Genomic DNA, 12,062 nt, shown 5'->3' on the forward strand with positions numbered 1-12,062 from the left:
ATATCAGTGGAGGACTACCTGGTTCAGATAATGCTGATAGTAGTATAATGATTTGGGAAAAAACTCCTCAATTTGCAAGGAGTCAAATATCCAACAGGCAAATGCAGTGTGTGTGTACCTGACAAGGCCAGGATGATGTACCTGATCACAAGGGTCAGGGTTCAGAAATGGCAACAGTGGAACTGATGATTGGAAAATGTTTGGTTGTTGCTTGAAGAGCCACATCTATGCCTCCGAAGATGGAGCTTGATTAAGCAGTGAGGGTGCACCAGAGAAGAATTCTGTTGTAGCTTCCTGCCAGTTACTGCTCAGCCAGAATTAGCCATGTCTGGTGCTCCACAAGGGTGTGCCAAAGAAGCTGGACTGAGTGCTCAGCAAAGCAAATAGGTACTACAAGTGTGAAGAACAGTCTTGAGGACTTCAGTATGATCAGACTGTCTTTATTCGTTTGTGAGATCAAAAATAGGCTTGTGCAAATGCCTGTCTTTGAGGGGCTGCCCCCCTTCCTTATGCTGTGTGTTCCTGTGCAGCCTCACTCTGTTCTCTGGCCTGCCAGTGACTGGACTTACTAAAGCCACCTCCATTGTTTCTAATGGTTCTTTTCATTTTGCTTCTTTTCATCTGGAAGTCCAAATAATCTTGATTATTGAGCTGCTGAATTACTTTCATGTAAACATGCCAGCACAAGTGAGAAATCTTAGCAGCTGAGAGAATATTATACATTATAGAGTTTTCTCACTGAAGAATCATAGAATGCCTAAAGCACATTCAGAGAGGACAGAGTAAGAATTACAATTTGTATGAGACACTGCAGAATTTGGATAAATAGCTTCTCACTCCCAAATAGGAGCAGTCTTAGATGAGCTTGTGTATTTGTGAATTTCCTAGAAGAACTGTGAAATTGTGGGTCCTGCTTTGCAAAAGGGATCTCTCTTCTTCAGAAAGTCCCTAGGCTATGCTTTGCTCTTGCAAAATATTTCTATCAACAGGTCATATGTTTGCAGAAGCTTACCTCTGACATAAAGATTTCACCATCCTAAATTCTTCCCCCTAATTCAGGGGATTACCCAGAAACACACTGTAGGAGTGGGAAAAAAGAGCATGTTCTAATCTGTGTTGACTGAAACACAAGATTATTAATCAATTCCATGCTTCACCTCTCTAGGTCCTCTTGCATGGCCATAGAATCATTTAAGTTGGAAAAGACCTCTAAGATCATGAATCCAACAATTAATCCAGCACTGCCAAGCCCACCATTAAACCACGTCCCTAAAAGGCCACATCCAAGGTGGGGGCTCCCCCACTGCCCTGGGCAACGTGTTCCAGGGCTTGACAAACATTTCCATGAAGAAATGTTTGCTAATATCCAATCTGAACCTCCCCTGGCACAACTTGAGGTGATTTCTCTCGTTGTGTTACTTGGGAGAAGAGACCACCTGGCTCCAGCCTCCTTTCAGGAAGTTGTAGAGAGCAATAAGGTTTCCCCTCAGCTTCTTCTTTTCCAGACATTTTACATGTTTGCAATAAAAATAACTGAATTCCTTCTTTTTGAGATCTGTGGTATCACATTCCATAAAGTTATTTCTGCCTGCAATATCCACTAATTATTCAAGAGGGAAGTATCATTTTTCTGTCATCTGCATTGTGACCTAACAGTGGCCACTACATCAGCAAGGACTTTGTGTAAAGGTGTGGAGTCATGCTCCTGTCTCTGATCAGTCCCTCCCCTAAGGAAACCATGAAAACAAAAGTTCAAAAAGGGAAAGGCAGTGTGTAAAGTGGTGTTACCATCTGAAAAAACCCAAATTCTTTATAAGGTAGTGCAAGGAGAAAAAATGGGGGAGCCTGGGAGATGTGTCTGCTGTGCACTTACTTCTTCCCCCTAAATAGAGAAGGATTGCAGTAGAGCATCCAAATATGGCTGTTCCATAGGCAGCAGCCAGTATTGACTGTTCCAGGACAATGTATTAGGCTCTGTAATGAGTGGGATTTTCAGGCTCCTTCCATGCAGGAAAAGAAAAAAACCACTTATTGATCAGCATTTAAATATGGAGTTCTGGGTAATGTTAATAGTAGTTTCTTACTACTTAAAAATCCAGACAGAAGAAACAGAATTCAGTAACTTGCAATGATTCTTTTCTTCTTCTATTACAGAAAAAGACAAGACCATCTGAACTAGTTCTCTATGTAGTTTATCATCTTCTAACTATTGCTTCTTAGTCATCTTTCCATCTTGCAAATTTTTCTTTTGTTGAGGTCTTCTACTAACTTTAATTCCTCACATTTCTCACATCGGGACCACTTTCCATTTTTAGAAAAAAGCATTTTTCAGTTCAACTGGTAAAAACAAAACCAGTTCTATAGATAAAAATGTATTTATTTAGAATAATTGTTTCGACTTTCTATCCATTTTGCATCATCCTTAATATGTTATTGGCAAGTAACTTATACTGAGAAGATTGGTAATCAGTTTTTCACAGTGATGGCCTGCTGTTTTCCTGAGAGATTACAGCTTTTGATCTTAGCAACAGATACAGGCAGCTCAATATTCTTTCCAGGAATTTCACACATTGTCTGCTATTTGTCAAGGTGGAATATTTATAGGGTCATACTTGCTCTTCAACTAATCAAACTCAGAAACATTTTGGAGGTCACCATCAACTTTAATTCTGACAAAATAATTGTGCCTTCTTGGCTACCTCCTTGTCTTTTCTTTTTTAAAATTAGCTCAGCCTCAGGCATGGCACAGTTGCTCTTTCATTCTTTCAGAAGCTGAATGCTCAATGTAAGGTTTAGTTTCTGATTCAGAAAATCTCCCAAGCTATGATTACTTTATTGCCTTAATGTGTTCTCTGTGATTATCTTTGGAAATCTCAGCCTTTGATAGCTGCATTCAGAGCAAGAATGAATGCTTAGGAGGGTAAGCTCTATTTTGAGTGGCAGTGTAAGCTCTGCTTCAGAGAAAGGTACAGGTGGTCTGAGCTACTGTCATCCCTTGTTTTCCTTCCCTCCCTGCCCCCTTCCTATTGCATCATGAATGAAGAATTTTCTCAGTTTTCTGTGGTGTCCTTAGGGACACCCTGAATGAGTTAATTAATGTAATACAATATGAGTAATGCAGCAGTACTTTGTATTAGAGTGCATTTGCATATTTGTGTATTTGTATTCTAGTGCATTCGCCTGTTTGGACATGCTAATGACTTGGATTTCCTCTGTGAATTTTTTTTGTCAATCATTAACTTAAAAATATGTCAAATCAGAAATTTCCTGAACCTTTCTTTTATTCCCTCTAGCATAAAGCTTGATAGTCATTTTTAAGAGTTTGGAAAACATCTCCTGTCAGATCAATTCTGAAAAGTTTAAGAGCCACCTCTTTACATCAAATGAATCATATGCAGTGAGAAATGTTGCTCTCAGTACTTCCATCTGTCTTCTCCCAGCAAAATGTTCCACAGTGCTAGACTCATGGTGCCCCTGTCTCTAGCAGCTGTGGGAATGCACATCTCTGTCCTGAAAACCCTGGCACAGAGACTGCATCAGCAGGAGCACACAATCCCATCTTCCTACACCTGAGTGTTTGCCATCCGTGTCAGCACTCAGTCAGTGCCTCACCTGTGTGCCACACTCCATCCTCCACTCACTCACCTCCAGAAAATCAACCCTTACACCTTTCCTGCAGCTGTCCTAAGAAATTACAGTTCCCTTCTGACACATTGCTCAGCTCCAAAGCAACAGGATTAATTCTGCTTTTCTCAGCAAGAGCAGGAGAGACATCAGTGTCAGGTACTGCTGCAAACCAAAATAGGTGAAGTGTCTCTGTGTAAACTTCTTCATTTTCCCCTTGGAAGTCCAGCCTGCCTTCTGGAAATTTTCTCTTCATCTTCCCAATGTCTATGTGATATATTTATGTGTGTGTGTGTACATATATGTATAAATACAGAGAAAGAGAGAGATACAGTGTTAGTTTATATATGTGTGTGCCCATGTGTGTAGCTGCCTGTCTCTTCTTTGCCCTTTTTTTGTTTCTATGTCTTTCTCATATATTGCTTTGATGGTATGGCGCTAGGGTGGGTGTCTGACTCAATAACTCTGTCTTCACCAATTCCTTGTTGTAGACTATTGGGGAGAGTCTTATTACAGTGACCTCATCGACTTGCATCTGGGTGGTATGTATGGCTGAACCTCCTGCTGACACTAACCCTGCTGACACTCCTCCCCACCCTCCCTTCACCTACTTCTCCCATCCTTGGCTCACAAACAAGAAGAAACAGCCCTTGCACATGACTGATAATAGCAGAACCCCTTTTCCAGCTCAGGAACAGGAGATCCTGGCATGTTCCACAAAACATGTGTAAGGTTCCCTCTTCTATTTTTCACAGTGCTGATTTTTTGTAAATTTGCTTACTCTTTTCACTCCAGCCACCTTCCCTGTGAGCAGTGGAAGGTCGTTCTGTTTTTTTTGCTTCTCCTTTGAGAAGTCCAACTCTATCACTGAAGTTTTCTTTAGGAAAGTATTTTAAGGGGGGCAGCAGAGCAAACAGCACTGTCAAGGATTAGTCATGCTGTTGCCTCAGTCTTGCCCTTCCGAGGCTTGTTTTTTCCTTCCGGAATAGCCAGAGTGTGTTGTTGATCTAAGAAAACAAAAATGCTCCCTCAAGGGACTTAGAAAACATTTGCAGATGGCACATATGTCTTCTTTCTTGTTTTGTCTTACTGTAAGGTTAAAAAAGAATTTGCTGTAAAGAGTTCCAGTAATTTTTTGCTGGAATCCGGTTTGCATCACTCCACAGCTATTAAGCCTCTTGCTATGCTATTGTTTAATACCCCATTTAGTGCTAAACACACATTGCAGTGTTTAGTTCTCATTTTCACTTAAGAATCTGGTCATCACTCTATACCATGGTTCTGCCCCTGCTTTAATTAATGTTACTTCCTGAGTCCCTTAGTAGGAGATTAACTTTTGGGTTGCAAATGACATTTGATTAGCCTTTGCCTACCTTGAAAATTACAATTTCCTTTGCTAGTTTAACCACCCAAAATCTGTTCTTATGAAGTGAGCACGTCTGTCTGTTAGCAGATCCAATAGAAAGCAAACTCTGCTCAGTTGCCTTGTTATCTGAGGGTCTCATTTAGTTTATCTTTCAGAGTAGGAAGTTGCTTGATCTTGTGTTTTTTTGAGGGACTGCATTGCAGACCAGCTCTGCAGAGGGAAAGACCTACACGCTCTAGGCCTGATCCAGGACACATCCCTGGAAGTCTTCCCTGATTTCATTGTGTTCTGTATTTGATCCTTTAAATATAATCTTGCCCAGGTTTTTAACAGCCATTTTTTCTCCTGCTCCAGGGGGGCTGTCCCACTTAGTATCTACCTGTACCTACCCGTTGTGAATTATTCATGGCACAATAGACTTTATTGAACAACATCCACCTGAGTTCAGAATATCCATCCAAGTGCAAGTTTCAGAATGGAAGACTTTCTTCCTTAGATCTGACTTGTTGCCCAGTTCCCCTGTGCTAATTTTGATGTGATAGTCCTCTGCTAGCCCTGTGCTTCATTCACGGTTCAGTCCTTCGGGCTTTATTTCCTGCAGAGAAACTTTGAAATCCTCTTCCCCTGTATCCACCAGGGCTGGCCCATACTCACGATGTGCATAGAGTAGGAGCTGTAAAAGGGTTGATGCTGAATCACACTTAACAAACCCTTATCCCTGTTTAATGCTATCTCCACTACACCTCTCCCTCCTCCTGCCTTGCTCCTAATGCCTCTTTAGAGACGGCCATCCCATCCAAAACACTAATAGTGGCTTTAAGAAAAGCAAAACAGTCTTCACTTAAAGGGACACTGTCACTTAAAAAAATTCATTGTGCTGCAAAAAATCTTCATTGGAAATGGGATTTGTTTATCTCTTTGCGCGTTTGCTCTTTCGTTTCTCTGAGCTCAGTCACCTCAGAGTGGTAATTTTTGAACAGGCTGCTTTATTTGTGTGGTGACTCAGTCACTTGGACTTCCAACAGTCAGAGGCAATATTCATGGTTATTTTCAAAACAGTTGATACATCTGAAAACTCTATCAAATTTCTGCTTGTCTCAAAACCACTGTTTTCAAAACAAATTTTAAAGAAACTATATTGGGCAGTATCCCTTTAAATGCAATGAGCCAGTATAGCCTGGAGTATGTGGCTTTGTAGTATTATTTTGTTGCCTCCGTGTAATTTGCTTTATATTTGCTTTTGGGGCTGCCAGAACACTTTTGCCAGAAGGGATACATTGCTCTGGTGAACTTGTCAGCTCAAGTGGCAGATACAGAGCTCAGCTTCAAGATTAACATGTCTGGCTAGAGAGCCATTAAAATCCCTGGAGGTTCTGCTGAGCCCTGCAGGCAGCTTGGATGCTGCACAGTTAATTATTCTATTGACAACCCATGTCTCTGAGGTATGGGCATGGCTCTGGTCAATAGAATATTAACAAAATTCTAGAATATTAACAAAAATTGCAAAGCACTTTGGAAAGTTATCTGTAAACTGGTAATATTTAGTTGTTACAGATTGCACAACTTCTGCAAGGGGAGTGGTAACTTCTGACATCCTGGTCAACTTCCAGTGTGTAGGGATTACAGACTGCTATCTTAACTAGTTCTGTTGCTGTGCTCAGATGTCATAATCCTCTCTTCCTGTTCTGAAATGTTTTGTACCGTTGCTGTAACGCAGATGTTTCATTTCATGCTACAGATGGTCACATTTCAATTCTGAGTAATTACTCCTGTGTGTATATTGTATGCATGTGTGGTTAAAAGAACATTACAAAGGTTGCAAAGTCAACTGAAATTAAGACTTTATATTATATTGATATATCAACAGACTTATAACCTCCAGATCCACCACAGAGAGCTGTATCATGTCCTTATGGAATAATTGGTAGCAGCACTAGGTTGTCATCTTCTGGGTAGATCCTTATGGAGAGGAATGGGGCACAATCAGTGGATTTTATAGATGTTTGTTGGCAGCTGTGGAATAGTGAGACTTGAAAATATGGATTCTGAGCCAGACAGTGGAAGGATGCATTGGTCTGGTGGATATATAGTCTTTGTCCTTTTGTTCCTTCTTTTGAGATAGTCCTTGTCCTGATCCTGTCTTACTTCATCCACAGCTCCTTACCCCACTTCCATTTTTATTTTTAGGCATTTGACTTTAATCCTGCCTTCTTGACAAAGAAATCCTGGCATTCCACCCTTCAGCCATCCTATTCCTCTCCACTAGCTATTCCTGGTCTCGTCTTCCCACTGACACAGTCTGAATCCCAGCCTTTGGACTTCCAAAATTTTGGGGCTCTGCTTCCTCTTCTGCCCAACATTATTTGTCTGTGGACAAATAAATTTTAGGTCCTGCCTTCTTCTCAAATCTGCCTTCTCCTTTTATCCCTTACCCTTTTTTCCCTCTCTTTTGTCAGTTCTCCATTAGTCACCTTGCTTTCTTAGTCCCAGCCTCAACTCCTCCTAACCGAATAGCTCCTTGTCTGCCTCTGGAAAGTACCTCCATGGTTTCCTCTGTCGTCAAGTCAGCAGTTTCATTTTCCTTGCACCCACAGGAAATCATTAAATAAACAGCCACACACTCCCATCATGCTTTTTTTCTTGGCTAGAGGATGCCAAGAGAGGCAAGAAGGATGTAGGGAAGAGAGCTGGTGTGTTTGATAGTGTTGATTTCATTCACACACTTTCACTTCTTGACAAGGGCCTTATGACATCAGGTAAACAGGTCGGAGAAGTGCAATTGTTTGGATTTTTTTTTTTAATCTTTGTACTCTATTTAAAGCACACTCTACAACAACTTCGCCTTTTTTTAAACTTATTTAAAACATTTGAGCTTACTAGGTCCTTTAAAGTCTTGCAGGTCTAACTCTGCAAGGCTGGAGCCTGATATATTCAAGTGGGATCAGTCCTATTTCTTGTGATTGGCAAACACAGCTCTTCTGAAAGGGGAATGGAGTTGTAAGATAAACATTGTTTTTGCAGTCTGCAGCCGTTTTTGACTCTGAAGTGAATTGGTAACTTGTTTTCTTTGCTGTAAATTTTGAGCAGGAAAGAGCACTTGATAAGCAGAACTTGTTAAGTACCAGTACTTGTTAGACAATTGCCATTTACCTGCTTTTTTCTGCACACAAAAACAACAGTCTCGGGAGACAGGGGCAGTGCAGGACTGCATTCATTCTGAGTGCATTCTGAAGTGCCTCAAGGTCTAGTAGAATCAGAACACTTCTCTGGAATCATTTGTGTGTGTGTTCTGCTCCAACCACTGCTTTCCCCATTTTTCCCCTTCCCTTCCCTGCCTTTCCCCCACCCCTTTTTGCTGGATAAATAAAAGTGGTTCAGTTTGCATGACAATCTGGTTCTCTGTGAGTTTTCCCCAGGTTTCTTTTAGTGATTGTACTATAGAGGATATTGAGTTTGACCCAGATTTAATAAACTGTGATGTGTTTTTGGGACATTTGCCAAAATCCTTGCTCTCAGCCTGCAGTTCTGTGGATGCTGTTCTGCAAGAGTTGGCTTTCTGTATCTCTGGTTTTTAACAACACTGCTGTTGAACAACTTCACCAAATAGTAAAGGTTTTTTTTCAGTACTTGGGCTTCTGATCATAACCTGATCTTCTTAAGGGTGGAAAAGAGTACATGTACTATGATCAGTGCCCTTTCACTTACTGATCCCCTTTGGACTGATCCATATTTTAAGCACTGATTTAAAATCAGAGCTTTCAGTACTCCTGATAAATAAAGGAATGGTGTTTGTTAGCAGTATAATTTCCCAAAGTGTCATGCTTGTAACTTGTGAGGGCAAGTTCCACAGAACTGAGATTGGCCTCAGAGCTGGGGTTTTCTGTCCATTGTTGTTGTTTTCCAAATCACTGTGATTAGTCAACAATATAGAAATCAAAGGCTTTGGATGCAAAGTTTGCAAATTATGTGATCCCACTTGGTCAGTGGTATATCTGTTCAAGTAAATTTAACTTGCAGTGACTCACCACTTCTCAGAAATCATCACAGCTCTTATATCAAAAAACTGAGGCAAACAGTGAAGGGGATCAGTGTGAGCTGCAGCTTGGGATAAGGGGTTCTGCCACCCCAGACTCTGTGCAGTGCTTTTTCATCCTGATCATTTTGACCTCTGGGCTTGTGATTGTGAAGAAGTGTTATGGAGCTAGAGAGGAAAAGGACAAAACCAAACTGAAGAATTGCTCTTTAATCAACAGGTAAATAAAGAGTAAAAAAGAATGCAACAGTCCAATGTAGCTTCTGTAACAAGGAACAGTGTGCAATGAAAATGAACATAGTGGCTGTACAATTTCTGGTCCTTGTTTTGAAGAGGCTTTGAAGCTATGGTATTTATTTTTCACCTGGCTCTTGGTTTCCACCACTGTAGCAAAGTCTGCAGTCTCTCAAAAGTACTGTGACAAACAAGGTCATTCTTGTGGCTTTTTTACACAGAAGCAAAGTAATTCCAGTCACTTTATTGATGGGATGTGTCTGGTGTGCAAGGCAGAGCTTCTGCATCTTGAGAATGTGCAAGAACTCCTTTTCTTAATAAGCTGCAGCTCCTGCCTCCAAACCATGCTCTGGCTTGCCAGCAGCTTGGACTGCTTTGCAAGGCTTTGCACAAAAGAAGAGTTGGCTTGTGGCACTGAAAGGGAGCAACTCGTGACTAACATTAGTCTGTTGGCAACTTTCTGCCTCTGGTGAAAAAAATGGGAATTTTCTGTCCAGAGGCTATAGCCACACCTTACGTGCTGGCAGCACAGGACCCGAAGAAGGGGAGATTACAGAAATGGTTCTTCTCTTGTCCTTCAGCTCCTTCCAAACAAACTGCTTCTGTGGGTGTTGCTGCTGTCAGAACTTCTCCATGTTGTGGGTGAATACATGTGTCAGTATATTTTTGGTGGTGAAGGAGATTTAAACAGAAAGGGAGGTTAGGTTGTTGAGGTTTTTCTAATTTGCACAACAAATGGGTTTTACTCTATCTGGCCCTGGCTCCACATCCAGAAAAATTGTCTTGCAGTGATGATCCTATTTGTAATTTAATGAGACTGGGAGGTGGTGATTTCTCTTCTCTAAACAATGCAATAATATTAATAATAATATGTATAACAATACTATTTACTGTAGGATTAGTAATGGCTTTTGGAGTAATAAGCCATAAAATAAGCTTTAGAGAACCATGGGAAGTAAGTTTTCAGGTTGCACTTTGTTCTTGCTGTTAAGGATCCTCCAATACATAAGGAAGACTTTCTAAAGCCTTGCTAATCATCCTACTTTGGACAGAAATTGTTTCCAAAGTAATTGCAATGATCATAACCTGTATTCACCAATTTAATTAACTGTAATTTACATCTGGAGTAGCTGGAAAGGATCTTAATTGCAAAGGTTATGTTTATTATCTTCCTGAAAAAACATGTTGACTTTTCTAGTAGCAGGGCTAGTGTAGATACCGTGGACTTTGTAACTTGATTCAAGGACAAATTTTCTTTAGACAAGAGTGGGAAGATAACTAAGAGCAGGGGAGGAAAGTGCAGTTGTGGGGAGTGAGCTCTGCATTAGTCAGGTGCTGTGTGATCCCTGGGGCTTTTTACTGGAGACCAAAGCTGGGATCCTCTCCTAGTATCAGACCACTTGCTTGCTGTTGACAAAGCTAGCAGTGTGTGGCCATTTCACAATGAGATAAATGACATTTTCACATACTGGGTATTTCTTTTCAGCTCAAATATGGAAACTGGAAGTTCCTCACCAAGTCCCTATGTTCATGGCTTGAAATGTATCAAATCCCCCCAGCCCCCAGTTCTGAATTAAATCTCAAGCCCTGAAAGAAGTGGATTTTTTCCATAGTTAAATCTCCATCTCCCTGGCCACCCTCAAAACAGTGGTTAGACCAAGTTAGAGTATTAAAGCTTTTAGCTTAAAGAATTAATTTGAATAAGATAGTATGGGAAATAAAAAATATTTAACAAGTATCATGCACTAAATGCTCTGTTTTGTATGGAAGCATATTCTTCACCATACCTTTGTGGTTTGGAGTTTTTCTTGTTTGTTTTTCTTTTGTAACCTGATCTGTGAAATGGCAGTTGTAGGAAAAAAAGCCTTAGTATTTTTCTATTTTAAATGCAGAAGTTGGAAAATTCAGAACAGCTGTAATTAATGTTCTGGTACTTTCTCAATGTTGTTGGTACAATGCTTTATTTGTAACTGTCCTATGGCCAGCTGTGGCATCTCTCCTGTTGTTGCCCCTTCCTGCTTCCAGTGCAGAGGTTTCTTCTTCTGAGAAAGCCCTGCTGCTCAGTCACAGGCTTTGAAGCTGGTGTGCTCTCCCTCTTGCTCCAGTGTGTCATCCATGTGCTGGTCTAGTTCTGTGATGGTCCCTTCTAAAGCCTTCCCAGTCCACTGGTACTCTAATTTTGTAGAGCTTTCTGTGAACCACAAACATCAAACTCTGCTGACTTCTCCAAAATGAGTGTTATTCTTACCATACTGTTGTTGTGGAGTTTATGCCTTTTCCCAACACAGAAATGCCTCCTCTTTATAAATGCAGTTGTGCCCTGAGCCCAGTAAGTGTTCCATTCTGGCAGCTCTGATGTTTCAGAGTTCATCATTGCCCTGGTGCACGTTCTCCTGTAACTATTAGTGAGGTTGGTTACTGCCTGCTGTTTATCTCTGTAATGTTAAGTACCACTGAAAAGCAAATTTTTGGTGTTAAAGAGGCTGAACCTTTTGAGAGATGACAAATGCTTGTCCTCCACTGGCTGATGGAAAAGATGATAAAGATTCAGTAAATCACTGGTACTAACAGGACTTGTAAGCTTTAAAATGCTTTGTGGAATGAGAATGCCAAGGGAGAGCTTTAAATTTCCTGGTTTAACTCTGCACAGTCCTCAGTTGGTCACGGCCCCTGCAGACCCTGATGTGAACCACTTTATCTGTGTAAAAGCCTTTTCCCCCCTAAGCACAGCAATCTGGTGGGGTACCTGTGTACTCACCATACTTGACACAGCAGACCCTGGCAGGCTGGTTCCATGGTAATCAG

At 41.0% G+C, this 12,062-nt stretch overlaps 1 protein-coding gene across 16 annotated transcripts in view; it reads left to right on the forward strand.

The window, feature by feature from the left end:
- MICAL3 (microtubule associated monooxygenase, calponin and LIM domain containing 3) overlaps positions 1 to 12,062 on the forward strand; it is a 160,796-nt gene that overhangs the window by 139,590 nt on the left and 9,144 nt on the right. For 2 of the 16 annotated variants that reach the window (XM_064735721.1, XM_064735620.1), the window contains exon 34: positions 4,116 to 4,166. The exons of the other annotated variants lie outside the window; for them this stretch is intronic. In XM_064735721.1, the coding sequence (XP_064591791.1) occupies positions 4,116 to 4,166 (51 nt within the window). The remainder of the gene's footprint in view (positions 1 to 4,115; positions 4,167 to 12,062) is intronic. 16 annotated transcript variants of the gene reach the window in all.

Source organism: Zonotrichia leucophrys, chromosome 1A, assembly GCF_028769735.1.
Source record: "Zonotrichia leucophrys gambelii isolate GWCS_2022_RI chromosome 1A, RI_Zleu_2.0, whole genome shotgun sequence".
Lineage (NCBI taxonomy): Eukaryota > Metazoa > Chordata > Aves > Passeriformes > Passerellidae > Zonotrichia > Zonotrichia leucophrys.